This window comes from Neodiprion virginianus, chromosome 2, assembly GCF_021901495.1.
Source record: "Neodiprion virginianus isolate iyNeoVirg1 chromosome 2, iyNeoVirg1.1, whole genome shotgun sequence".
Lineage (NCBI taxonomy): Eukaryota > Metazoa > Arthropoda > Insecta > Hymenoptera > Diprionidae > Neodiprion > Neodiprion virginianus.
The window spans coordinates 38,972,166-39,000,018 of NC_060878.1; the positions used below are offsets into that span (position 1 = coordinate 38,972,166).

General features: G+C 42.9%; 1 protein-coding gene across 2 annotated transcripts; it reads left to right on the top strand.

Moving 5' to 3' along the window:
• Positions 1-4,998: 4,998 nt before the first annotated feature.
• On the top strand, positions 4,999-27,853 carry LOC124297362 (uncharacterized). 2 transcript variants are annotated; one of them, XM_046748301.1, is made up of 7 exons: positions 4,999-5,159; positions 19,121-19,440; positions 20,869-22,210; positions 24,539-24,767; positions 26,516-26,593; positions 26,778-26,915; positions 27,188-27,853. In XM_046748301.1, exons 3-7 carry the CDS (start codon positions 22,178-22,180, stop codon positions 27,436-27,438), a joined length of 729 nt encoding a protein of 242 aa, XP_046604257.1. In that variant the 5' UTR covers positions 4,999-5,159; positions 19,121-19,440; positions 20,869-22,177; the 3' UTR covers positions 27,439-27,853. The 2 variants fall into 2 exon arrangements, with proteins under 2 accessions (XP_046604257.1, XP_046604258.1); XM_046748302.1 differs by lacking the exon at positions 19,121-19,440.

Consider the following 27,853-nt stretch of genomic DNA (forward strand, 5'->3'; position numbering starts at 1 on the left):
TAGGTAACCTCGAATCTGAACTTTGAAACGACGAAATGGAATCAATCGAATGTGTTTGGTTTGTCCTTGATTACAAAGAGCTTGTAATGTTCGAAGTTGCCTTGGATCGATTCGTCGAATTGCTGAGCTTGCGGGAGCTAAATTCAAGATCAAAGTTCAACGGGAAAGAGAAGAACAATGAATTTCTTTTCTCGATAATAACGTGATGATTTATCTTTCTGTTCCAAAACGCGTTTCTGCTCTAACCGTAAACCGATTTTTTATACGATCGTAATTCAAAGGTCGAGAGTGAACCACTTTAGTGAAGTTTATTATTCGAAACCCTGTTTCTCGCACAAATTCACCCCTTTTTCAGTCGCGTATATTGCACCCGGATGAAAACGCCTCACTGAATATTTTCACAGCGAGTCGCATTTCTGTACTGTTAAAAAAAATCAACTCATTCCATCCCCAGCAATGATATAACCGAACTTGTAATCCTCGTTCGAGAAATAAGAATGTATACATATTCCGCGGTACGGGGTGCATATTTTAACTCCCTTTTTTTTTTGCGGCAAGAATCTGTCGTATTTTGCCTCAAATTCGAACCAATTTTTTTTATCTCCCTTTTCCTGTTTTTCACGTTTAATATGCATGAACATATAACCCGGTGCATACGTGACTGGGTTTCAGTTGACAGTTTCATACATATGGAGATGGGAAAAAGAAATGTTGTAATTTAACGCAACAAGCCGAGCTGCAGAAATTTCTCTGGCGGCAAACGCATCCCGGTAAATCAATGTGGTCGGTTTTCGCTAAGCGCAGGCGCCGCTGTTAGTTCCTGAAGAAATTTCAGTCGGCAGCTCTACGCGCTCTGTTGAAATGGAAAACTATGTCCAAGATCTCATGCAAATCAGAATTTTCCTGAAACATCTTCGAAATTCGTAGTTTAAATTTCAATATCGCTCTGAAATAATAATATATCTGTTTTCACTTGAGTCTATAGGAGCTTGCTATCGAAACTAAAATAGAGGACACTGAAAATTAATATATAAGATCTATACACTGAACAGGTTTCGTCTGTTACGGCATTTCGTTCATCAAACAGCCAATTTAATCAATTTCATCAATGGCTCAAAGAAACATCCCTAAATGCTGTGAATAATCGAGAAAATTCAGAACGTTCGATCGAACGGCTGCAGAAACAATTTTAGCAAAGCAGACGAGAAAAGAAAAGGAAGCAAGAATAAACCGAATAGTTTGTCCGATAAATAAACTTGGCGGAATTTTACGGTTCCGCGACTTTGTCGCAACAAATATGCGAAGAAATTTTTTTGTTTTTTTCTACCTCGCAGAAATAATCAACCTGTCGAACCGTGAATATGTAATACAGTGTTAAAACTCGACTCGACGAATAAATTTCTAGTTAATTAGTTTTTGTTCCACACCGCATCCGTCAAACATTGATGTAATAATTTATTTTTTCTGCATAACATTTCTGGCGTCTGACTTATTCCCAGGCTCCTCTTCTTTACGACACTCGTTTCTAGCCGGTTGAACGGTTTTATCACCATCTCCATTATCCTGGATTTCTGCGATTTCAAGGCCAATTACCAAGGAATATTCGCAGCCTTGCATTTATTTGTAAACGTCACAACATAGATGAAAACTTGCGTGAATTCCGCGGCCACGTGTACTCCATGTAAGGAACTTTTATTCAAGTTGCATAGTTCAGAACTATTCCACTCGCGACTAGGAGCAATAAATCGCGAGCAAATATTTAGCGAAACGATTAGGAATGTCGCAGATATTTTAGGTAATCGTGAAAGGCCAGTCATAGATATAAGATAGAATAGAATCTCACGTTCGACGTCACGAAACAAATTACGGCATTTGGAATACCGAACTTGTTATTCGGAACTGTTCAGTGGCTGTAACCCAGTAATAACGCTTTCCATAATTTCGGTTTCACAGTCATTTGCCGAAAATTTAAATAATCCGTTTGAAGGAGTACCGGGGATGTATTTGTAAATGACTATTTCAGCCATTTGTCTTCGATATTACGACATCGCGAAGCCAAGCTCGTGTTCCTGACCCGGTCTGTCAATTACCGGTATCACTCAATCCTTCCGTCGGCGAGTCAACGCGGCGAGAGTTTCTTTTTCATGTTTTCTTTACAACGGTTTCGTGTCCGATACCCATGTCGCTACCAGAAGCCAATTTGTCGCACGCGGCCTGAGTAAATTTCGCTAGTCGGACCGAACAGGTTCTGAAAACATGCGTTCGGTACTCGAGGCGAGACGCGAATCGGGAATAATAAATACATTTTTGATTTTTGGTGGTCGACGTTTCCTCCCCAATTCGTTGATCATTGCTTGATTAGCGAATAACTGAGTTGACAAGCCGCGATAAGATTAGAGATAAGCCAAGAGAGACTCGCAAGCACCTCTGTCATTTTTACGCGAACTTCTTCACCCTTGGACTGATAAGTTGGGGTTATTTTTATCAGATCCGTCTGGCATCGTTTCGCTGACAGGGTTCGTTGCCCCGTGTCAAAGGAGGGCGGGACGTTTACATCCCTCCCGAATTTAAGCTAATACCACGAAATTAGTTTTACTCAGCGGAGGCAGTAAAGAAACATTGTTGCAAGCACGCTGTTTTGCATACCTTATAAGCTCTAAATTTCAGCCCACAGACAACTCGAGTTTGCATCCCACGGGCAAATAACACGCTATAAAATAAAATTTTCCGATGCATCGACAGATCCTATCCGTCATTCCCAGAATTCTTCGAACCGTGCTTGCATTTGAAGTTATAAGAAGGGTGTAAGCTTGTAAGAAATCGGAGGAAAATATCGGTGACTACAATTTTATAGGTACACTGTCCCAGAGAAATATCCAAAAGATTCTTCAACATTCGGGACTTTGCTCGGGAATTGGTATTTTCACGCCGTCAGTGAAAATGATTGACAGTTTTTGGAAGGATCGTTCCGCGTCATTTCCAGAGTCATTCACCGGGCATCAATTCGCACAATATTGATTTTCCACCGGGGTAACAAAGGGCGTCAACGTTGAGCCGTGGGTGAGATAAGCTCGTTGCAATCGTTTCTATAGGTATTGTAGTCACGCTGTTGTTCTTTCGACACCGAGGAATGCTTCTATTCGGACAATAAAAGGATGTCTACAGAGACGCGCGTCGTCTGATCATTCATCGCAAATATAACTACGCAAATAATGCCGGACAGAGCTGCGATACGGGTACACGAGAATTTTCCGACCGGAGATTGAAAGCTATAATGCCGGGGAGTTTCCGACGAAGTGAAAATGCACAAGAGAAATCCTACAGGATTCAAGCTTCTTCCCTTCGGAGTTTCCCGCTGGCATAAAAGAGCGAGATTGCGATCTTTGTAAACTGGACGAACGCATTTTCGTTATTTAATTTTTTGCCCTTTCTTTGGCTCCGGATGTGAAATGGGGATCAAGAAGAGCGGAAATATTTCAGAGGGGTTGGTTGTTCACGGTTGTTCCGCCATGTTGCACTCTTTCAACCTTTTGCCAATACGCAAGAAGAAAAACCGACGGCTCGCGTATCGATTTAACTAGATTTTTAGTTTGTTTTTTCTTCGTACCGCGGAGCTCAAGATGAGTGATCGGCCGCTGGGAGGACGCTCGTAAATTCGTCAACCGCGTTTTATCGGAATCCCATGAGCCCCACCTGGAGTCCCACGGGCATTTGAGGGGTCGAGAGGACCGAATAAACTCGACTTTTGCCGCAAGCTGTTTCCGTGGTTCGGGCAATAGGAACGAAGCGTCGCTTTTATACCTTTTTCGTCTTTAGAAGTCGTCGCGTTTCTTTTCCTAGGAGAAATAAAGAGTTCGTTTGCGAAAAATATCGTTCAAAATTAGCTTCCTTCCCCTTCTCTATAAAAAAACTTTCGGCCTACTTCGAAGACAGAGCATGATCTGTCCAATGAATTTGAATAAATCGAGAAATACATTTGTGTAATGATTTTACCGTCCAGGATTGCAAAGACTAACCACAAAACGGTGCTTGGAAAACTTATTTCACCCGCGTAAATTCCACTGCATAATCCGAACTAGAAGACGCACAGAATCGTTAACAAGACCAACGCACAGCGGGAAAAAGAAATACGTGGCTCTTTCCGTTCGAACCTAGCGTCACAACAACTACTTGTTGCTCGGGTATTTTCGGGCCGAATGTTTCGGTGTCGGGCGTCGAGGAATTAGCAGGCACCATGCTGCTTTGATGGCTGTCTCGTATTTTCATACGCAGTCTCAAAAATACCCCTCCCTCATATACGTACCCTTCTCCCCGTTATCGTTCTTCTCAGTACTATTATCCCCCCGTCCCGCATTCGTTGCCCCGCTTATTCTTACGGACTCATCGTTAGACGACAAGGAATAACATGAAACCCTCGTATTTAAACGTGCGCGTAAAAGAAAAAAGAAAAGCAAAAAATTAGTGACTTGAGGGTAAAAATCGTGCAACACGTGTGATTGGAAATTTGGCACGGACGCGCGCAGCGCACGCAAAGACCCGCAAGTTCAGCCGGAATACACGCATGCGGATACGTATTTACATATATATAAAAGGCACACAAACGAAGATATACGTATGCATACCTGGGAGCGGTGACGTCGACGAGTGGTGAAAATAAGCGAAACGAGCACCTCATTTCTACGAAGGCGTCACAGAACTTGCGGCGAAACTTGTGCGGGGGTGGGGGACGTCTGCGCCTCCGTCTGAACTCGCATGTGTCAGTGTTCGATACACTTACGTTCCTCGGTTCTTCTATCTCTCTCTCTCTCTCTCTCCCTATCTTTCGCGGTGGGCAGCGGTGGTCGAACGCGGATAGAAGCACAATCACGCAGGCACAAAAGCACACACTCGCCTCTCTCTCTCTCTCTCTCTCTCTCTCGACACGCTCGAGGGAGTTTGGGGCGTGCGTGCGGTGGCGCCGGGCGCGCCTCTCAGCGGCCTGGCGGTAAGTGATGCCAGCGACAAGTAGTTAGTGTGCGTTTAGAGTCAGACCGGTCCGCCTGCACGGTCGAAAGCTCCGCCGACGCCGACGCCGAGGTAGATCTGGCGCTGTTAACCCTCCTCCTTCTCCGGAGTTCATCACTCAACGAGCTGTTTGTCAAACGGAGTTATCAAACAAGGTAAGACGATATTGTAACGCTGTTAACTCTTTTATTTTTAATTCAGTGGGATGAAGTTTGTAACGTTAACGTATCGAATTGTTGGAACAAAAATTTATCATTTCGCACCTTTAGAGTAACTGAAGAAGTTGAATTTACAAAATCTGGATTTCTTGATGCTGTATTAAAAGTTTGCTGAATTTCTGGTAATCCTAAAGTTGCGAGATAACGACTTTTTCCAAAGATGCATCGTTGCAATAACGTTAAAAACTTCAGCATGATTCCTTTTCGAACTTTACTCATTTTTACCTCGTTCGGAAACAGAGATTAAACGACTAAGCGATAAGTATAAAGATAATTACCCGACAAACTCTGCTTTCTAATTTCACGCTGGTAAATTGCATATAACACGATTTAAACGCGTAGCTGCTATTCAACGAGCGATGATTCGTGCTGCCAACGCAACCCTTATTTACGAGCTACGTTCTGTAAGTTAGACGACGTGCAGTCGGAATTGATATCCCTTGATCTACGTGGCTAGAAAACTGCGCTTTCTACCGGCTTAAGTGAATTGCAGTGCCCATAAATCTTGATTCGAAAGTTACGGTAGATGTCAAGTAAATGTCACGTTTAAGTATCAAGGCTGATGCGTCGTTAGCGCTTAAGTTTTATTTACGATATTTTATTTCAATTTTCATGTTCTTAAATGTTGAGTGGAGAGGAATTTTCGAATGATGTATTACGTAAAGACGAGCGTATTAAAAAAGAAAGACAAAAAATTGAACTCTTATTCACACAGCGGTATCTTTCACGATGAAAAAAGCGTCTGTTTGTAGCAAAAAAATCGAGAGCGCGTGTCGTTAGGAGAATACGATTCCTTATGATATGGAATTCTGGGATTTCATTTTTTTCCCGAGATAAGAGGGTGAATTTGAAACCGTCGAATGACACTCACAAATATTGAGAATATACGTACATGACCCGTGTTATTTAAATTGGGGATTTCATTTGCTATGTACTTGAGAAACAAGTCGAACTGTTGAGTGACCGCTTTTTTATACCCCTGTTTTTATTTTTTACCAATAAATTTATACCGTTGTAATATGTGACATGAATTTGTTGTAATCGTTTCAAATAACCGCCAATTTTTTCTTAACAACAACGCTTTGACGGGTATTAAGATCGATTTCTGTAGCCTCAAAGATTGAAATGACATGTTTCGGTGAATTGTTTTGCACTTTGAAGTAGCTTGCAATTTATTTGATTACGTTCGAGGCGTTGCATGAAATGAAAAATAACCTCTATGAGCTAATTTTCTCTGAAAGTATTCAATGCATCGTGCCTACAAGATGGAAGAATAATCTTATAAATCGACGATGAAAAAAGTGTCGAGAGCTTGACCCATTCGCAGAATTTCACATTGATCGATTAACTGTCAGTTCTGTAATAACCGTGAGAAACTAAACGTGATTATTAAGTATACTTCATCGCCCCAGACGAGGTATGCTTTTATAGGGATCACGTAGTCTGCGTCCAACAATGTGGCTTCAATTCTCGTCAGAACTCCGGAGCCTAACAAACACCTAGGGAAAACAGAATCCGTTTGGCGCGCGTGAAAGATACCGATCACCGCTTGGGAGTTGCTTAATGAACGATATTTGATACACGGCGAAGTGAAACTGTCTCGAATTTTACACTTTAAACCCCGTACACCACACCCGATTCTATTCCATTCATCATCTTCTCGCCTGCGTTATGCAATTCTCGGGGGTACAATTTCTCTCGACGGTCGTCGTAGCAGGATGGTGCTGGCATAATATTCTTTACGGCTAGGTAAAGATTGCAAATATGCTGCTCTTACACCAAGATGAAACCTAACTTTGTGCCGGATAATAGCGGGCGCGTTAATTTTAAACGACGACGTCGTGCTCGATGAAGTATAATGAAGAATTCATTCTCTACATGCAACTGTACAACGATCCAAACGCCAAAATAACCGTACTATGTCTCTAGATATTGACAAGACAGGAATCACACATCTGCGTTTGAAGTCTCGTTAAGAAATTTCCAAGTCATACGCGTTTAGGAAACGCTTAGCGTTGAAATCTCTGCTGTTTATGAATTATCCGATGGACCGAAAATGAAAAAAAATTAAAGTAGGCTTTTTCAATCGGTATATATTTATGCTGTGACCATGAGAATCAGAAAATTGCAGCTACTGCGACATTTGAAAAGAACTCTTCAAGTTTACCTGAAGAAATATGGTCTGATGGGAGAAAAAATCGGTATTACTGATGTTTGAAAAATTTGTACCAACCCGAGATGTTTACTTTAAACATGCGGCATACTTTTAAAAATGACCGATTTGTTTAATCATTTTTACGAATATATAATTTATAATTTATACAGCTGAACCATTTTACAATATTAGGTCTGCATGACGATACATGACGCAGAAAATGTGAATGCTGGAATTTTTTGAGAACTCACTGATCCCTTTAAATTGGAAAAAAAATTGTTACACTAGAATAAATTTCTTCATCTTGTTTCTCCTTCAATTACGACTACCGATTACCCCAGAATGAGCGTAAAAAATCTTGATCCGGTTACACGTACAATGAGTTTTCGTATGACGCATTGCGCGAATGTATTTGTAATATTGGAAAGCCACGTGGCAATTACCGAAAACGATCCCTCGCGTGCTTTCGACGTGAATGATGTCATACCTGGAGGGTAATTTTGGAAATATTATAACGATGGAATACGTAATAACGGTGAAAATAATCATTCATTGGAAACACCCTCGTAATCAGAAAACGCGCCTACGGAGAGTGCTGATGTTGATTTAGGAGAGAGAGAGAAAGAGAGAGAAAGATAGTCAGGGTCCATCGTCCAGCTCCATTAGTGCGCTCTTTATTGCGTTACCCAGTTTTATATACCCTGTACTGTAGTTGGGAATCGCATGGATGAAACAGACTCCGCAGCGCAGCTGCAGTAGCCATCTTGAGGGATTTTTAACTGCCCCATAAAACGGGAGGGAAAAACTTTTAATTAACTAATTACTGTCGCGCTTTGGACGCCGGCAGATCTGCATAAATCGTGTCACTTAGACTAATGAAAGTCAAGGTATGTCACCCCCCGTCCCTGCAGCTTCGTTCTTTTTCTCTAACGTCTCGCGGTTCTCTCGATTAACCCGACACCGAAGAATCTCAAAGTTTCTACCAAGTGTATACTCAAAGTTTCTCAAGTGGTCTAAATTGTGTGTACGTACGTTACACCGCAAGGTTTATAGCTTCTTGCTCGTCGAGGGTCAAAAATTGTTGCGTTCAGAGTTTTATACCGCGAAGGTTTCTCTCTGTTAAAAAAGAATGATTTTTCGTTTATGAGTAAATTGTACATGACCTCAATCACGAATGATTGATGTATAATTTGCTTTGGAAACGGCGGTTTCAGTCGATTGTAATAAAATTCGGTGAACTCGAGTTTCTTTTGATCAAATATCCTTCTTTTTTTGCTTATTCTTTGTTTTTTTCGTTGGAATATTGGAACCTGACCGCAAACTGCGAACAGCTATGGCGTCGGAACGAGTATCGAAAAATCGGTGCCGATGAAACGATCGACTGCCGGTTTATCCCGGAGAGACGATTAAGACGAATACATTATATAAACGATATTCCGCGTAACATTTACAAAACGGCAACTCGAATAATATATATTTTCAAATCTATCGTCATAATATTTGAATATTCTGAAAATAACGTGGTACTGTGTGAAGAGATTCACAGGCGTGGGGCGACGATTACGTATCATACATGTATACATGTATACGGGAATGATATAATTTATGCAATCCGTCTGTTTTCACCGAGTGGTATAAATACAATTGTTGAAACGCCCCGAATCGTTGAATAAACATACAATTTCCCATCCCAGCGTCATCGTCAGTCTCGTGTTGCTTGCAGTTGATCACGCTTCGCCGGCTCTTCGGGAACTTCTGCAGGTGCGTATCCCATTTCGAATCAGCAGCGTTCCGTCAATCCTTTCCCTTTCCCCTTGTCTCGAGTCAAACAAGCGGTTCACTCGGAATCGAAAACCAAAGATTTCCGAATCTTCCGTACAGTCGAAATTTCGCCAAGGGATGGGAAAAGAGTTTCGCTGCTAGACGGCTGTTCGAAAACTAATTACAACGAACCCGTCTTCTGCGATTCACCGAATCGATACTTTTTCATCTTCCATCTATCGAAGGGATACATCCGAGTACCGCTTTTCCTCTCACCGCAGAATCGTCCGTTTTGAAGATGATCTGTTGCTACAGCCGCTCAAGTTCTTTCCTCTTAATGCACTCTGACGTAGATGGTTCGTTGAGCTCTTTTAGTCCCACTCCCCCCGCCCAACGACTTTTCTGCTGCATAAACGTTGTTCAAGCTCTTCAACTTTACTATCTCAATTTATTGACTGGTAATTCGTACGCTCGACGAGATCCGGCGGATTGACGGACGTTTGGGAAAAGTCTAAGCGACTCTGACTGACGTTGATTTATCAGATCTATTCACTTGGAACTCTGAATATATCCTCCTAAACTCAACCACCTATATCCTGATGGACAGCATGAAATTTTTTCGCGTCTTGTATATACGGGCCCTTCGCTGATTGTAACTGATTGAATAACGCGGAGTAAATCGTGGGAGGAAAAACAAATACGACTCAACGGAGAGGAGTTGTATTTATTTTCCGTACGCTTTCACAAGTGAGAGATTGTTATACGAATCGCAATCGATTATAGGCGAGAACTTAAAACCTGGATCTTCTATCCCCCAATTATCGACTTTTGTTTATTTCTATACGACTTTTAGGAGTCGAAGAAGAGCTGTTCGAACTTCGTTTTAAACTTGGCGATAATATCTTTGGATCCATCTTGACACTCGACTATTTGTTTCATCAATGGTAAGAATTGAAGGTATTCCATTGAAATGAGAAAGGGCAGCCAGTTCTTAGCTTCGTTAATTATTGCCTCTGAATCTGGAATCCGTACTTGTAGAGTATTTAGCGAGGAAATATTTTTAGCAAAAGTTTTAAGTTTGAGTGTTTATGTTAAGGAAAGGACCGATAGTCAATTTCCGTGGTATAAACACGAGAATTGTTCGAAATTGAATTACCCAAAGACTTCTATTATCTTGAGAATCTGCTCAGTATTGGCTAGATTCCGTTTGTAATTGCGCGTCGTTTATTAAATCCAACGTATTAATTTGCTTAGCTTTAACTTGAACAGAGCTCTTGGCGGTGCGTCTTTGTTGTACCGATATTCGTTTTGGAGAAAATTGAAACTCGCGTCGTGAGTTAATTAAGAAAGTTTGGGCCTCAGGCCAGCCTGTCCCTTTCAGTTTTTGGTAAGCATCTGATCATCACTGTGAAGTAGCCGCTGCTTCAACGGCTCAACAGTATCGCGAATTCCTTTCGAGTTAGAAGTTTGAGTCATAAAGCAGGGAACGAACTTTGAGTTCCCTTTCTTTCTTCCATCCCTCTGGCCGTCTGAACGTCGCATGTTTTCCCTCCCATCATAAAGTAGTGACTACCAGATTCTACGAAGAAGAGAAGAAGCATAGTTTGTTAATGAAATTGGAATACGCGAAAAGACGTGGGGTATTAATTATTTCGAAGCAGAAGTTTACCGAGCGTCAATATCAACTCTCGAAGAAGTCATATGAATAATGTAAAGTTGATTCCCTGGGATTTTCTGCAGCAGCTTTGTTTGAGTAAGAAAATTTTCATAACTCGTCAAATATCGCGAGGGGGATTCGTTTTCAAACCGACAGGTGGTGTTGAAATTAAATTTCCATCACGCGGCGAAGTGACGTCGAACTCGAAATTGGTAATTAGAATCTAGTTTCACCGATTATGAAAAATTGGGAAGATCGCTAGGCTTGCGTCACTATCAAGAATTTTCTTCCACGATGCTTTTTCGCAATTTTTCGTCTCGCTTCTTAATTAAAACTCAAAACGCTCAGCTGTTGAAACACGATTCGAGACTACGAGATTCAGGTGTATTATATTTTATGGATCCTCGGCCGGCTATAAACGGCTCCCCCATATTTCCAAGGGACGGAAATAACGGTATAAAAATAATCCTTCAGATCTAATTAATATTGACCCACGATCCCAATCGCTTCCGTATATGCTATAAGATTAGGCGCTGCGCTTTATTTTCGGTCATGGTGAATTATAGCGCGTGGCACAAATCATTCGTGCAGCAGGGCTGAATTTCTTATATCTATTCACACTAGCTCGGATGTCGCCGGGTCTTCAAGAAGAAAGAACATGAATCTGTGAAACTTTCTGAACTTGGATGTATAATTCTCTATTCCATAAATTGGCCGGAATATATCGCACATATTCTTTATGAGCGACATTCTTCTCACGAAGAAGAGACAAGGAAATTTGGAATTTCCATTCTCGTCGTCAAGTCGCGTTGGAACTTTGGGCCAGTAATTTGGCACCGGTGTGGCACAGAAGTTAGGCGGGTGCCAATGTTGAATTTTGCGACGCCACATGCTCGGGGTGTGTAAAACAATTGGCATCGAGCTTTCGCCGTTGAAAGTCGCGAGCGGGTGAAGAGAGAATCTAGAGAACGAAATGAAAAAAAAGGAAAACAAAGACCGAAGAATACAGGAAAATTGGCTGAGCTCGATTCGCCCGTTGTTTCATCTGCCTCGGGCTAAACTAACAAAGTTTTCACACCGGTAGCTCGCAAATTCATTCCTATAGCACACCGGCTCCTTATATTGACTAAATAAGGAATGCAAAATACCTGATCCTCGCCTGAGCGTGACGCAAAGTTTGCTGTCATCAGTCGGATAATACAAAGCAAATATCAGTTACGATGGTTCAGGTTGATCGACAAATTGGCGGGCCGCGATTCTCTGTCCGATGTGCGATAATGACTGATCGTATTTTCGATATAGAATCGATTTGTGAGCCGTCACGCGTCTCTGGAACGTGATGAAAATTCGCAATGGAAAATAAAAACCGGCTACGAGGCGTTTCCGAGAATGTATTTCGGACTGTTGATCCAACTCGCTGCAACCATTAACCTGACTACTTAGAGTGAAATTGTCTTCAGGCACGGGAAGTTTAGGGGTAGAAATTACTCGAGTAAAGAGCTCTCGCTCACTACAATAGTTTTGTAATTACGCTGATTGCTTGGACGTCGCTTCGCAAGTATCTTTAAGTAGTTAACGATAGTAAAGTTTGGTGTAGACAGTAGCTGCAAATGGAAATCGAATTACCTTTATTCAAAATATTGTGAAAAAAAACGTTCCACGATACTTTTTGATCCTCGATTGAAGTTGAGATATCTTTTGGATAGAACGAATCGTTCTTCAATCAATCAAGTCTCGAATCAATTTGATTCTCCGGTTATTTAATTTTTTCAACTTGGAGATACGCATTCCGATAGACCGAATTTGTGATATCACAGATGCCGCTTTCTTGATATATACGTTTGTACGTAAATTATTACGTAAGAAGCTATGCGGACTAGTCTGTATAAACGCGAAGGTGATAAAGCAATTAATTGCGATCAGTTGGACTAAATTTTCCGTGTTTCATCCACTGAACCTCACTACAAATAAGCATAACTATTTTTTTTATTATCTCCCAGAGACTGTTGTACATGAATCCGTAAAAAATACGTTAGTATATGTTATAAATCATAGACTCGGGCCATTTTTGTAACATACACACGTTCCGACCTTGTATACAATTATATCATATTTATTTGAAAATAATTCACCGAAACTCTGCTATTTGAGATAATATACAAAACGATGAATCACGCATCGTGACTCATCGTATCGGGTTGTCTTTGAATATTTTCTGCTTGTATTAATTCACGCTCGCCAAGCTGTAGAATCGATCTATAAACTTGAGATTCGACCCCGATGCTCGTCGCACGGTTCTTTCGCTTCATTGAAACAAAGTTTCAGATCGTATTTCAAACGGTCTCAGCAAACTTCCGTGAAGTTACTCGATTTCTTGCCATGCTGCCACAGCGCGAAATGAAATCTACTTCGAATATTCTCCCCTTGGTAAACTTTGTCACCGCATATCAGACGTACGACATTTCATCAATCGATTGCTCACGGCGTTTGTTTTATAAATGGCCGATGCCAGAAGACGATAGCCATGAAAAATGTCGGTCAGTGATCTGTGGAATTAGCGGTCTTGCGGGAAGAGATGAAAAGCCGGAATTGATCGGACCGTAATACTGGCTTAACCCCATAACCCAGTTCTCCAAATGGGATAGTGGTCAGTGTTCAGAAAATATGAGATAAAAGGGGCAAAGAAAATGGTTTAGTACGACCCAAGACTGGCGTCAGGGCTGAAAGGTGACCTACTGAGCGAACGAGAGGTGGTAGCAGCCCGGGGGAGAGTTTAATATCTAAGAAACCTGATGCCCAACTATAACCGAGGGTCTCGTTACCGCGGCCGATGAGATTGTTTATTGGCGACCCGATATATGTGGGTCGATTTTCCTTTAATTACATCAGGTTACAGCCTAGAGCGGGAGGCTATCGTTATCTGAAAATAACTACTTATTAGGGCTGATCGTTGTTCGGACGATGCCAGCGGCTGCGAGCCGTCAATTTGCGAGAAATGCCACTTATAAGTATTTGATAAATGCGTATTTTCAAGTATTTCACGACACATTATTGCTTGGACTAGTATATGTATATATGCTCCACGAAATCAGGAAAACTGTTTTCAGATTGTACGATTTGTCAAACAATTTTCCTCGAGGCTTGAAAATACTCGGAAGGGTGTATTCTCGGATTAAAATATACAAGGTCGCAAAATTTCTTTGCTTAAAAATAAAAACTAATCGATTTTCATCATTTTACTTCTCAAGGAGAGTAGCGATCGAGTTTGTTATACCTCGAAGATAATAGATAGCGAATGGTAATTTTTTTTTTTTTTTCAATCGGTATCTGTTTATACGGTAAAACTACTCCTTTCGCATCTTTGTTCCGATTCGAATACCTTTATTCGAACGATCTTCTGCGATCGTTGGCGTTATTATCGACGAAAGGAATTCTATCGAAGGCGAGAAAGAAAGGTTGGGGGTGTAATTTTCTTGAATTCGCACACGTCTTCCTATTAGGTGACTGACAATGAATAGCAATTCGATGGAAACAGCGGAAAATAACCGGGTAGGGAGAGAAAAAGCTACAGGCTTCGGCGCCGCGTATAAGCGTCTGTGGAATCTGAAACGACTTTTGCGTGTTTCTCAATTGAAATGAAAAAGCTCTTGATTACGTCCATGCGGTCAATGAAGAATTCTTCTTTGCGAGGCACGTGGAAACTTCCTTCGTAATTCTGAATCTCTTAGTGGAAGTGGAAGTGGAAGTGGTTGACTCTCAATGCGAGATGGGTGCAGGATTTCGTCTGGAAGTGTGATATTAAACTCTGACGTAGATGTATCCGACTGCTCTCGAGCTTTTCAGCCTCCTAGTGCCAGAGTTAATATCGCGTCAAGCCGATGCGAAGGCGGCTGCCACTTGCAGCTGCACGATGATTGGAAGAAAGAAAAGATGGAGATCAAACGTTCGAGGGAAAGTAGAGAAACGATGAATTTCCACCACGAAATTCCGGGTGGCATGAATAAATACCTTTTACGACAGTCGGAATCGGTCTTTAATGCGCTATGCGGAAAACAGTGTCAAGTTATGCAAGTCCCAAGTGGGTTTTGTTTACCGCTTCGATGTCTCGTCGGCCAAAGAGTTAGGCATGCCGCATGCAACGAACATATAGCTGTAGGTATGTCTGATGTTGCGGCGTAGTCATAACTCATCGCGTCGTTTCTCTATCCGAGTTCGCGGTCTTGAGATAATTGCTGTTTGTTTTGGATGCTTGAACGTTTTCGTTTAAACTTCTGCCGACTGCCGGCGAATTCGCCCACGACGATCGCACGCGTATTTACTCGAATCAGAGCGCACCGCCTCCTCCAAAGCTGCGGAAGAACTTCACCCACACGACGGAAATCCGCGAGTACCTTGATACTTGACGAAAGACGGTCGGCCGAACGCGAATCGTCCTCAACGCAGACGATCACCTTTCTGCTTTGTCTTGGTGTTTGCATCGGCATTATCAACCGTGCCAATCTAGTCCCTGGAACCTCGTATTCAATTACAATTCCCTTCAAGCCTCGCTCGGTCGGCTTATCTCGACAACAAAGCCACGTCTCTTATTCTGTTTGCCACGTTTTCGCCTCCGGGGGTGAGCCTGACTCGATCGAAGCATATACCTTGTTCTCCTTTTGATCAAAGGGCTTGGGAGCTTGGTAGTTATTCGTGAAACGAGATTAAAGAATTACCGTCACGCCAAGACTTCGGGAACATTTTCCTTGGGGAGTGAAATGGGATCATTTACAATTATGCCATCCGTTCTCGTTTTCGACAATCGCAACGATACTTAAACCTCGCACCAAAAACAAGCGTCTTTAGATCTCGTTCGGCGGACTTGGGAGAAGGAAGCCAGCTGTTCGTCCAGTTTTCGGTGTTTCGGGATAAACATTGATTAATTTCGGAAGTAATTTACCGGCGACTGTGTTACGAACGTACGGTTTTCCGATGCTAATTTTTCCTCTCATTTACTGCATTTCGGGCGCAAGTCGAGCCGTTGCACGTGGTCCATCTAAACTGCAATGCAAGGGGCGCGTTGTTATAAAGACGATCTGGCGTAGCCGTGATTGACATGTTTACATGAATGGGGGGGGGAGCTAAATCGGGTCGAAAGGATACAGAATTAAGCCGGTGCAACGGTTGGGGTTATTATTAGCGGTCGAAGAGTGGAAATAGTAGGGCCGGAGGACGGTGGAAGAATGAGAGGCGAAAAAAAAACAACGAAGACGAACTCGACCGCCGTTTTAAATAACCCGCGAAGCGGTTCCCCCGCCGCGTTGCAGGGACTATCGCAAGGTGGTGGGCAACATCGGGGACTAGGGCATATCGGCTATAATTATAGGCAGAGCTTTACGCCGCGTTTAAGTTCACCGTGACGTTGCTGCAGCCGGTGGGGATGAACAGCTGCAGCGTCTGCATGGTTCGTTAGTCAATTCGGTCCGGAAAAACTTTGACGCTGTTTTTATCCCGCGGGTACCTATTAAACAATGCGGTAAGGTTTAAAGCAAGCTTTTAAGCTTACGAGGGGCTCTGCATACATTGTGTTTAAAACGGCAGACGGACCTCACGGGGTAAGCTCTGCAAATCTCGACACCCGCTGAATCTAATTATAAATTTATCGCGTGACTTTACGCTCACTTCGTTTCTTCTCAGACTCGCATCGTTCTTTAACGCAGAGATTGAACGCGGTCCAGTTTCGTATTCGAGTCTGCAGCGAGGGTGCGACAGAAATCGAGACCCTGAGTCGACGTTTAGTGGATACACCGCCGTCATTGTCATCCCCTTGATACTTGAAACGAAATTCTAAACGCCTCTCTTTCTCTCGAACGAACGACTCGACGGGGTGCTTGAAAACCCGAGAACAGCCACTTGCCGGTTGTTTATTATTTCCCAGATTGCGTCACGTCTGTATTAAAAATAAAATGTCAATTTACAGTCGGGAAAACATCGAGCTCTCTCTTTCTCTCTCTCTCTTTTTTTGAAATCTCGAATTCAGTTCCCCCTCTATTTTCTCTGTTCGTTTTCTGCCGCCGCGTCGATTTTTGGAACCACTGAACTCGGCCAACGCGACCTTGACCCTTAATCCGGTGTGCATCTTAAGGTCCTTGGCACTCCAGGCCTCGTTGGACCAACTGTTCCCTTCTTACAGTCGAGCAATAAATCCTCGTCAACCAGAGCTTGCGGTTTGCGAAGACGAAGCGAGGGACTTAAGAAGAAATTCCGTAAGTCACCGCACTCTGCGACTCGCGAGCCTGAGACCGGCTATTTCTACGCAGACATCGTGTCAGACCGGCAAATATATTTACGGTAGAGCTAGTCGGGTTCGCCTCCTGACCGCTTGCGGCGAACGAGCCGCAAAAATAGTGGCGTCGCTGTCGCGTTTGACGGTGGGCTTAGACTTTTTCGAACCGAGCTTACTCGGGGTGCACAGAGAGCGCGGGTCAGCTGTCGTCGGTCTCTGCAAGCTCGGCTTGCGATCACCGAGCGAGGCATTGTTTGTTAGTTTGGCAGGTGTCCCACGCGACGAGACAAGAGAGCGAATTTTTGGCGCTCGGCGAGACTCGCCGTTTTCAGCTCCGAGCTGCCGGTATCGAAATAGTAAAAAGGGCGAAGAAATTTTGCGAAATTACGCCCGCGCAGGCAGCGCGGATTCTCCCGGGACTTCATTGTCTAGTCACCCGGATCTATCGATTGCCAAAATGTCTTCGCCGGGCTAAAAATTATGATCTGCAACTCGCCCGGGGCGAATTAAACTTCATCCCCTTGTCTGTCTTTTCGATCGATCGATCGATCGCCCCCCCCCCCCCCCCCCCCCCCAGAGATGATCGGCGCGTTGGGTTAAACGACTCGATTTCAGCCACTTTCATCCTTTAACCCGAGTCGATGAGAAAGAAGAAGAAGAAGAAGAAGAAGAAAAGGAAGAGCGGTTCACGAGCTGTACGGAAAATTGAATTTTGATAGGGAGATGATAATATCTACAGAATTTCATTTCATCCGTACCGATGAGAGGTCCCGGCTACTCTCGAGGAAGTTGTTACGCGAACGCGGTAAAAAATTTGCGTCATCGATAAGGTGGTCGTTAAATTCCATTCGCTCGTTATTCAGCTGCGGTGTAAATGTAGGCTGCGTAGACGTCGACGGCTCACGCTGATCCTCACGGCGTGACGTCACGACGTGAAATACCGGGTCACAGCTGGGAAGTTTCGGTGGAATTTGGCGTCTTGCGCCGACGACTTGAAGGAGCAGAAGAAGATGAAGAAGAAGAAGACGCAGAAAAGGTGGTCGGATGTGCAGTTAGACGTGCGTTAACCCGTAGTAATAAGTTTGCCGCGAATAATCACCCTCGAGTTGGCATCGCCCCTCATTTCTTGGCGCCTCTTGGCTATCTATAGATATACGGTTGTCACGATGACATGGTAATAAGCCTGACGATCGAAGATCGTGAGTGGATTATGCCCACTGTCGTCAGGTGGATTACGGAATCGGGTGATGGTCAAACACGAGGCTTACTTGAGTCACTTAAAGCGAGGCTCGCAAACAGATCTCGAACTTGAAATTTGCGTTATGGGTCGTTACTCTTCGGGCTTCATTTCATACGCGATATTTTTTTTTTTTACTGTTTTTCAATTGGGGAACGTCATCTGCTACTTGGTAAAAATTTAGTCACTGTCAAAATCGAACGACTGATGTTGCCGGAAGTCTCAACGGCTTATAGCGATCGCCGATACGCACGTGCGGGCGAAAAATTACAGAGTGCAGTTTTTCTTTATTTCGCGTTCTAAAGTCGAATTTCAATAATTCGTCAGAATTTTAGAAAATGACTTGACGAGGTTTCAGAGGAAAAATTGAACTACTTTCGAAATATGGATATTTAACCTTGAGAACCTCGAAATGTTTAATGAGCTTGCAAGTTCAAGTTCCCAGAAATCCATAAATCCTAAGGATGTAATCGAGGTTCTTCCATTTTTTGTGCCTTCTTTTGATTTCTAGTGCAAGCGCTAAGCCAGATGTTTGCCCGCGTTTCGTTTTCTTTTTTGTACTTCCGGTTCTTCGCGTGACAAGGTCACGTGTTGCGCTACGCGGTACAAGTTGACTCACGTGTACGCGTAGATGAAATCTGGACAGAAAAGTGCTACATAAGTATACCGGAAGTGACGTAACGAGCCAAGTTTACGGTCCCCGTTTCGTGCAGAGTTTAATTGCCGAGTTCCGCGATAAAAATAAAGATTGCCAATAAAAAAAGCCTGCATATACACGGTGCTTTTCTAAGCCCTGTGCTATTTCGTTTTGCGCTTTGCGTTACAGGTTGCTGCGAATGCATAAGCTGCAATCCTCGGGGAAAAGCATCTGGACAGGAAGCAGAAGTGGCCGATTCGAGGTACGTCGGTCGAAGATCATCGAAACGCCCTCCAGAGGAAAGGTGAAAGGACACTTGACCCGGACTCTAAGTGATTGAAAGCCAAAAATTTTGGCAGACAGTGCCATAATACAGGAACCAAAAATGTAATCTTTCGCCGAGCAGAAAAGTTACCGCGGCTCTCGTTAGTCACGTACAACCTCGAGGATAAAAGGAAGTCTGACGATTCGAAAAAACCGCTCCGTCCATTTCAGCGGTTACTAAAAAGGTGAGAACTCTCGTTTTTTTTTTTTTTTTTTGGCGTATAGTCGGTACGGTCAACATTTCGATTCACTGCCGACGGAAAACAGAAAGATCAGTTATTTCAGCGCAGAAATGGTCGAACTAAGTTACAGAAATTAATTGTTAGATCGATTGATTCGTCGGTAGTCAGCAAAAGGTTGAAATCCATCTGATTGGATCGAAGAAGAATTCCCTTGTGCGGTGTTAATTGAAGGTTGAAAAAAAGCTTTTAAATATAAAATCCCAAGCTAAGTTCGCGGGTGGTGAGGAAAAATATAAAATAAATGTAACGGGATTCAAGATGAAGTTTGGCCTGCGCTAAATTCGGGGATAATAAAATATAACGCGAACTATTTACACGGGCCGATATTCTATGTATAGCGACAGCAGTAAGGTGTTAAAAATCTGTGGAAAGCCAATAAAGTATAAGAATTTACGTATCGCAGGTGGAAAAAAAATGTACGCATATTATAAGCATACACCTTCCACAATTACTCAACGTCAAGAAAGTTCCTGGTGATTAATTCGTCAGAGGCAATTAACAGGCATGTTTTCTTCCGAAGGGACGTGGCTGCGGTTAAAGCCCTCAATAGAACGCCCTTGACTAAGAAAGCGGTGACAAGTTGTTCCAGTTTTCTCAACTAGCGGAGGCGACGCAGCGGCCTTGGAATTATAATAAAAATTGGAAGCTCCTCGAGGACGCAAGCTCGCATTGTTGTGTCACCGATCGTATCACGAGTTTGAAATTTTTCCTTCTTTGCTGCGAAAGAGGGAATTTTTTTAAAAACTCACAACTCGCGTTATCTCACAACGTGCGACACTTACTCTTACACTTCGTCAGAAATTCGCAAGCTCTGGTTACGTTGCGTGTCAGACACGCCCCCGCCGCTCGTTTCTCCCCCATTTTCGACAAGCCGCGATCTATTATTACTACGAATTGGCTGGTTAGACGAACGAAATATGAAGCAATGAAAGATCAACCCGAAACCGACGATGTAAGGTGTCACAAACGAACATCAACTCGTTCGACTAATAAACAACGATTTCTCAACAGTGAATTACTGCTCTGCACAACCTACCGTTAACAATTCAATAACATTCCTCGAGGCTTGTAAAAGTACTCGAGCCGTAACTTCTTTTAATGACAGTCGGATTGATTTAGGTACTCCAGCAGTATCTGGCTTCTTTTCCGAACGTCGTGCAATAATGTTTATTTACTTGTTTAAATCTTTACTTCTCTCGTCGGACGACGAACAACAACATGGTCCTGGAATCAAATAGTAGAATCCACCTTACCGCGTTGAATTTTTTCACTCTATTTTCACAGAGCTTAACGATATTACAGCGTACGAATTTACATGTACAAATTACATCCGTTACTCCCGCTTGCTCAAACGTTCATTTTCTGTTCCAGACAAACGTCGTGCTCTTTGCTGCACGTGGTCACCACAGGATCTCCGTAAAATCTTCCAAGTGTACCTCGAGAGTTTGTCACAAGGGATAAAATCGGGGTCAACTTTGATGCGAATGCTGCTTTGCCATCGGAAAGGGGAAATTTCATAGGTTGCAGGTGTTTTTGTTTACGAGAAGAGCGTTGCGGCCTACGAGAAGCGGGAAAATAATAATAAAAAATAGAAAGAAGGTACCGTCGAGCATTCGGTATCGGAAGGCTACGAAGACGAAGATCAGTTGGATATATTGTGTGCACGGGAGGGAACACCGAGTTCTAAATTTGAATTCCACAAGCCACGAGTGGCGCGGCTCTCACAGTGTCTTTCAAAGCTGAGAAACGAAACTGATATTGAAATCCGGCTGAACTTGTTCCATCGGAGATCAAAAGAAACGGCGTGGAAAAGAAGAGGAGAGAATAGAGCGGAGGAGATACGAATAAAAAATAAAATAAATAAAAGGAGAAGGAAAAGAAGAAAAAAAAAGAAAAGGAAAGAAAGAAAACGTATTGCACATACGTTTACGTTTCTTGAGCGCGGCGTCGCCGCAGTCGCGCCAAAGAGTAAGAGAATCAACCGTATGAGTTGAGGAAATACGATAATATCAACAAGAAAACAATTTAAAAGAAAATATATACAAACAAAGACAAGAAACAACACGAAGGAAAAATAAACCAATTAAAAAAAAAAGGTGTATGGAGAAAACAAAAAGCTATATCATCCCAGATGTGCCAGCGGCGTCGGCCTACGTGACATTTATCAATTCTTGGTCAGCCCGCGTCGATATAAATTTCGCTCTCGTGGATTCGGTCTGACTGTGTCTTCTATTTCGGATTTGCGAACTAGAGGAGAAGACGGGCGTGAAAACATATCCGATACAATTTACTGTACATAAATACACGTGCATAACGCACACGCAGAAGCACGAGTAGGCGTACAATCACATAATCATCAAAGACGTCAACGCCTTTGTTGAAATCATTGTAACATATCAGAAGTATAGCTACGCTAAGAACTTGGCATTTCAATGTGTAACAGTAGTTCGAACGATCATTAACAGTGTCTTGATGATAGTTTATCAAAGATAATATTTAGCACAGAGACTCGCGCTCTGATTAATCCGATATTCCGAGTTTCTGAAGTAGAAAAAAAAAAACAAATAAATAAACAAACAAGTAACAAAGAATAATACGATTAAATCAGATATATTTACATAAATGTAATCACGCGTGTAAACACCCTAGAAGTGACACGAGATCTCAAACCGCGGACACCATGGCGAGTAGGATGAAGTCTCTTTACAATCAGGTGAGTCTTTAATCATCAACGTTTTTCTCATCGACTGTAAAATACAAACAATTCGTTTTGAGTATTCTGTATGTATTCGACGTGATACAATACCGTTTAAATACATTGTACTGTCGGACCATTTCAGACGCGAAGACACGCTGCAACGATCAGAGCTGTCGTGTTTTCGGGCATAATTTGTGGTCACCATCTTGGTGATAAATTTTGAAAATTTATTGCAACTTCTTCGTGATTAGTTTATTTCGTCTTACTACACCGCGTCGGGACAAAGTCTCGGGGGTGAATTGGCCCGGATTTTTAACTAACTACTTGTCGAATTTCTCGCATGAATACTTTGGTAGTGAATTCACGGTCCCGAACTCAAAGCGAGACGCTCGTTAACCGCACCTTGTTCGTCTGTCGGGCTAAACTGATACGATAATGGATCGGCGAGGGATTCGAATGAGGGTGATTAGCGGATCTGATTGCTAGCAAAAATCCTCCGCTCCTGCTTTTTGATCTTTGCTTGATCGCTCCGCGTGCCCGCTTCGCCTGTCAACCACCCCCCACGTATTGCTGCTGAAACTCAGACTAAGCTTGGAAAATTTTGAGAGTCGCTTTTACGGTGACACGCTTTCGCGGTGTAAACAATTGTACGCACTTTCCCTGTGTTTCAAAAATAGAACAGCCGGAGCCTCGTGACTCGATCGAGTCTCTTTCCTCTCATCTGTTTGCCCAATTACAGTGAAACGTGTTGTAGATCAGCGCCACATATCGCGTAGGTGCCAAACTGGTGTGGGCATAATACGCGATGCTTATAGTTCGGTACGTATAACGTTGTCACAGATTTCACCGCATTCTCGCTATTTTTGCATCCGAATTTCGGACGAGTGTTAGTTTTCATTTGTTGTTTTTTTTATTCTTTTAAATTTTTCACAGATATTTATTGCCGCTTTGAGAGTGACTCAGATAGCAGCTGCGATCTATAGAGTCTTGAAATTACGGTAAATGTTAGTGTGAGCTTTCGTCGCGGGATAGTAACTGTCTCCGAATTTGAAAGAATTACTTTTTTTCTTTACCGCTGTTCTGACGGGATTACAGTGCTTTTAGTTGCAGCCACTTGTTGTAAATAACGTGGGAAATTTTCCCTACGTCAATGTCAAACTAGAAAGAATGAAATTGAAATTTCAAGTAAACGAAACACGAGTAATATTCTAAATTGAGAATGAAAAGAGAAGAAGGAATAAAAAATAACTCAGACTACACACGAACGATCTATCAGCTACAGGTATTCGGAGAAAAATTGTTTGTTTCGGAATTCCGAGACTCTTTCAGAATCATTCAAGTGCACTCGTCTGTCAGAGGAAGCAACTGACAGATGGAGTTATTTTCGAGAATGAAATTCTTCGCGCTCTCCTCTGATATTCGATATTTCGAGTTGAGCCGGCTGTCTGCGTTATTCGGGCTAAGGAATGGCTTGTAAAAAATGGCTCGAGACTTTCGTCGGTCTGTTATCAATTTGGCATTACAACGATGGCGTGCAGGTTGATTGCGGAATTCGACTTCATTGTGCGCACGAAAATATCTCGGCTGTTTACAGCTGCGGATAACAAAGAATTGAGCAAAACTCGTATCGCACTCAACACGCCTCGGATAAGCGGGCTAAACGTCAAATGGGAATGTAGGTGAAGAGTGAAATCGAAAATGACCAGTCACGTGGTCCTAATCTGAGCCAAGAAAAGTTTGGGGCCACTGGCCAAATAGCTACTCACTGCCAAGCTGCGCTCCCCTTTTTTTTATCGCCGAACAACAATCGTTTATTCAAACTTACGCGTATTGTTAAAATGGGTAAAAAAGAGGCGACTCTATCGCATCGCGATACCCTGCGGCTAATTTCGATCTCGGGTTGGAACGACGTCCAAAAGGTGTAATACCGGAATACAAGCAGGATTCCATGTTTCTAAACAGAAATATTGGCCGTCGAATTCGGACGAGACGTTACAATTAGGATATTGTCTCATGGGCAGAAGATGCAAACAAAAGTACCACATGGCAGATATTTTGTATTACCTAATTCGAAAATCTTTTATCATCGCCCCGAATGAGAAGACATAGTTCGAAAACCTTTTCCGAAGTCACGGGAAAAGTACCGAAGATACTCTCGTATAAATATCAAACTTTGCTAATTCGATTTCGATCGCTTGAGGTTGGAAAAATTGTAAATTCCTTCGCGAAAATTTGTTCTAAAATTGCTTATTACGTCTTAAATTTTCACCTGAGGGGTGAAATTTTTGTCCAATTTGATCGTGACGTCTTTAAAAAAATTTATAATCACCGAATGATTTCCAGGTAATTTTCGAACGAAGAGTACTTCTGGGCTGCACGTGTCTCGTTGGTCTTTCGGTCTGCATTTGGGCGATCGCGATCGGCACTGATCACTGGTTCCTGGTCTCGGCGCCGGACCAAACTGAGGGACTTCCCCTCAACCCGGACGACAAGAAAGGCAGGGTCCTCCTCTACAGGTACCAAGGTCTCTGGGGTGCGTGCACCTACGGGCGGGAGAACAAGACTGTCTTCGGTACGTTGTTTTATTCTCTTCGTGTAGTAGTTCTCTTCCGTCTTATGAAATCCGGCTTAAGGGGTTATACCTACCCAGTCAGGAGGCTGAAAGAAACGATTTTCGAAGGATTGTTCACGAAGAGAAATTTCAATCTATTAATAGAAAAAATTGATATACATATTGGGGTAACATTGAGCTTCATTCTGATATTTCTTGTTTGTAAAAATAATGATTTTCAAAGCTGCTATAGCCGATCTTTAGGAACACCTCTAAAAAAAAGGTGTTTTGCCGTGAGCGAGATATCTCTGGACTGGATCATGTGAAATGAAAAAGCAAAAAAGATTTAGTTATTATAAGGTATGAGCTGGTCGCTTGTGTAAAAATTTGAGACTGATCGGTTCAGTTGTTTCGGAGAAATCCTACTCACCGACTTTAAAGACACAGTTTGGAGAAAAACGCGTTCAAAGTTTCAAAAGCACTTTGAACGCTCCGAGGCGTCTTTGCAAATGTGCGCGTAACTTAGAGAATATATATCGGATCGACGTGACATTTTCTGTGTACATACTTGAATGTATGCACGTTGTACATAACGAAAATGAAATGAACAAAAGTGGATTTTTGAAAAATCCCGACTAGGTAAAACCCTTCAACGTTCCTACTACTATTGCCTTACTAGAACGCAAGGGATGCGATAAATTCCGCTTTCCGTTCTTTCGCGAAATTTCGCAGCGGCGAAAAGGCCTCTTCGCTTTAGCCGCAACGTTCGGGTTGTGATCATCAATTGCACTTACCTCGAGCCCTCGGGTGCTCCGTGGTCCTCAATTATTAATGGCAACGAGCCCACTCTCGCAGCTCTCGCGAAATGTCAATGCAGTCAGCTGATACTAAGCTTGGGTCATAAAACGTGGCACAGTTTAGTCCGACTCTCTTTGGCTGGGAGTCTAGGTGTCCCAAGAGTACATTACTTTCTGAGGTAAGGCAGACAGGGCCGATTCAAAATAGCACATGGTAGCTGGATCAAAGGGAATTTGTCTAACAAGATACGGCCGAATTTCACGGAACAAGGTATCGATCAATAGATACGGTTCACAAATGTCATGTTTCGGTTGAAGTTTATCGACGTGTAACTTGCGGAGCTTTTCTAGAAAGCTCGGGAGTGGCTTGGCCCACACGCGTTCACCTTGCGACAGCCTTTGACCTTAGGCCCGATGTTGATGATACTCGGTAATCGGTTCTTCGAATTCACAGCTGGAACCGCAGTACCTTATTACCGCAAAGCGAAACCAGCTACGATTATGATAAATTTACGATCGGTCGAAAATGAGTAGAAAAAATAAACTTTGTTCACTTGAAATAAGCGGTGCAGGCAGATTATTGGGGATCTGGGTTGGAAATTTTCTACGTCGCGGAGAAACATCCCCCGCCGATTTCTCTCACAAAAAAAAAAAAAGCTCTGGTAAACCGGAATTCGAACGTTGCCGGAGTCAGCCTGGCTAATGTTTCATTCATCTCCCGCTGGGCACGAAATGCTAGGGCTGCTGAAACTGTTCGGCTGGAAGTTTTCTACCGAATCATGTAATACGTTTTCTGTTCACTAAACATTTATGCGAATTTAAATGCCCGCGATTTTACTGCGTGAGAGATCCGCGATGAACTCTGTTGCGGCACTCGAGCGAGCTTAACGTCCAACTTTTTACATTACATAGATATGGACATACATATCGGGTACGATTCTCAGTAACGTTCATTTCACCCTTATTTCTCAGAGGATTGCAAACGTCAGACATTGTTTCCCAAGAATCCTGACGCTGGATGGAATTCCGAATCTAAGAAGAAGATGCTGGGTGAGTTTGATGACCGATTTGTTGCGGTATAAAAAAAAGAAAAAAGAAAAGAAAACAACAGAAATTGAAAATTTCTTTCAGTTAAGTCCATCGAGTTTCTTTTTTTTTTCACTTGCAAAGTACTCGCAGACAAAACTTGATCGCTAGACTCCGTATGCTCAAGTAACGTCGCCTTCTGTTTCAGTCTACATCAAAACCCAGGTTTCGTTTGCTGTGATCAGTATATTCCTGATGTTCATGGGATTCGGATTTTCCATATACACTTTCCGCAATCCCAGATACATGTTCAAGAGGCTCGCCGGCGGAATCCACTTCATCACAGGTAAATGTATGGTAATTAGTTTAGAAACAGGACGGGGCTAATTACCATGCGCGACACTTCGTTGGACTGGTCAAAGGGCCGAATCTCGTGAAACGAGATTTCCTCGTGGTAAAGTTTGCTTTGGTTCCACCAGAGGTATTATAATTCATGCAAACACGTTTAATGAACGCGATTTCCAAGGATCCCTGGTCGACTTTTACGCCGCTAATTACTCCCCGGTTGTGTAAATTCTCCACGCCGCTAACGAACAGCAATAATTTCCTCACTTACAGCCGCCTGCGTGATGGTCGTCATCCAAGTCGTCCAGTCCGCCATCGAGTACGAGAAACACCACGTGTTCGACACCTATCCGGAAGGGGCTTTGAAAAAGTACGACTACTCGATGGTGCTCGCTTGGCTCGTGTTCCTCGCAAACTTGATCGCCGGTTGTGCTTTCATGCTATTCTCGAGGAAACGGAAACGCGACAAAGCTCCGACGGAGGAAATTGCCATGGCCGACGAGCCGACGATTATCGGTCGTTAACTTCCTTCGATTAACTGTCAAATATTTTGCACATTTATAATTTTGTTCCGATGTAACGTGTAAGAGGGAACATACATATTTCATTATCTACTGCAATTTTTTTCGAAAGAGACGTCGAAGATAAATTTGAAGAGCCCTGCAGCAGGCTGACGAGTAGAGGCGGAAGAGAAAGTTTTAACTGATAGCTTCGAATCTGCGGATATTGTCTCGTCGGCGAAACAGAGACCTGACGCAAGCTCGCGGAGCTTTGTTTCGGAGCTTATTTATTGTCGGTAATGCAGGAGGCGCTGCAAGTCGATTTCTCCGTCGGTTTCGGAAATTTCGTATCGCCAACGGGTGTAGCTAATAAAACTTCAAACTGAGCTGGTAAAAACTTCTTTTGACACGGAAAGTTGTAAAAAGAAAAAAAAAAAGA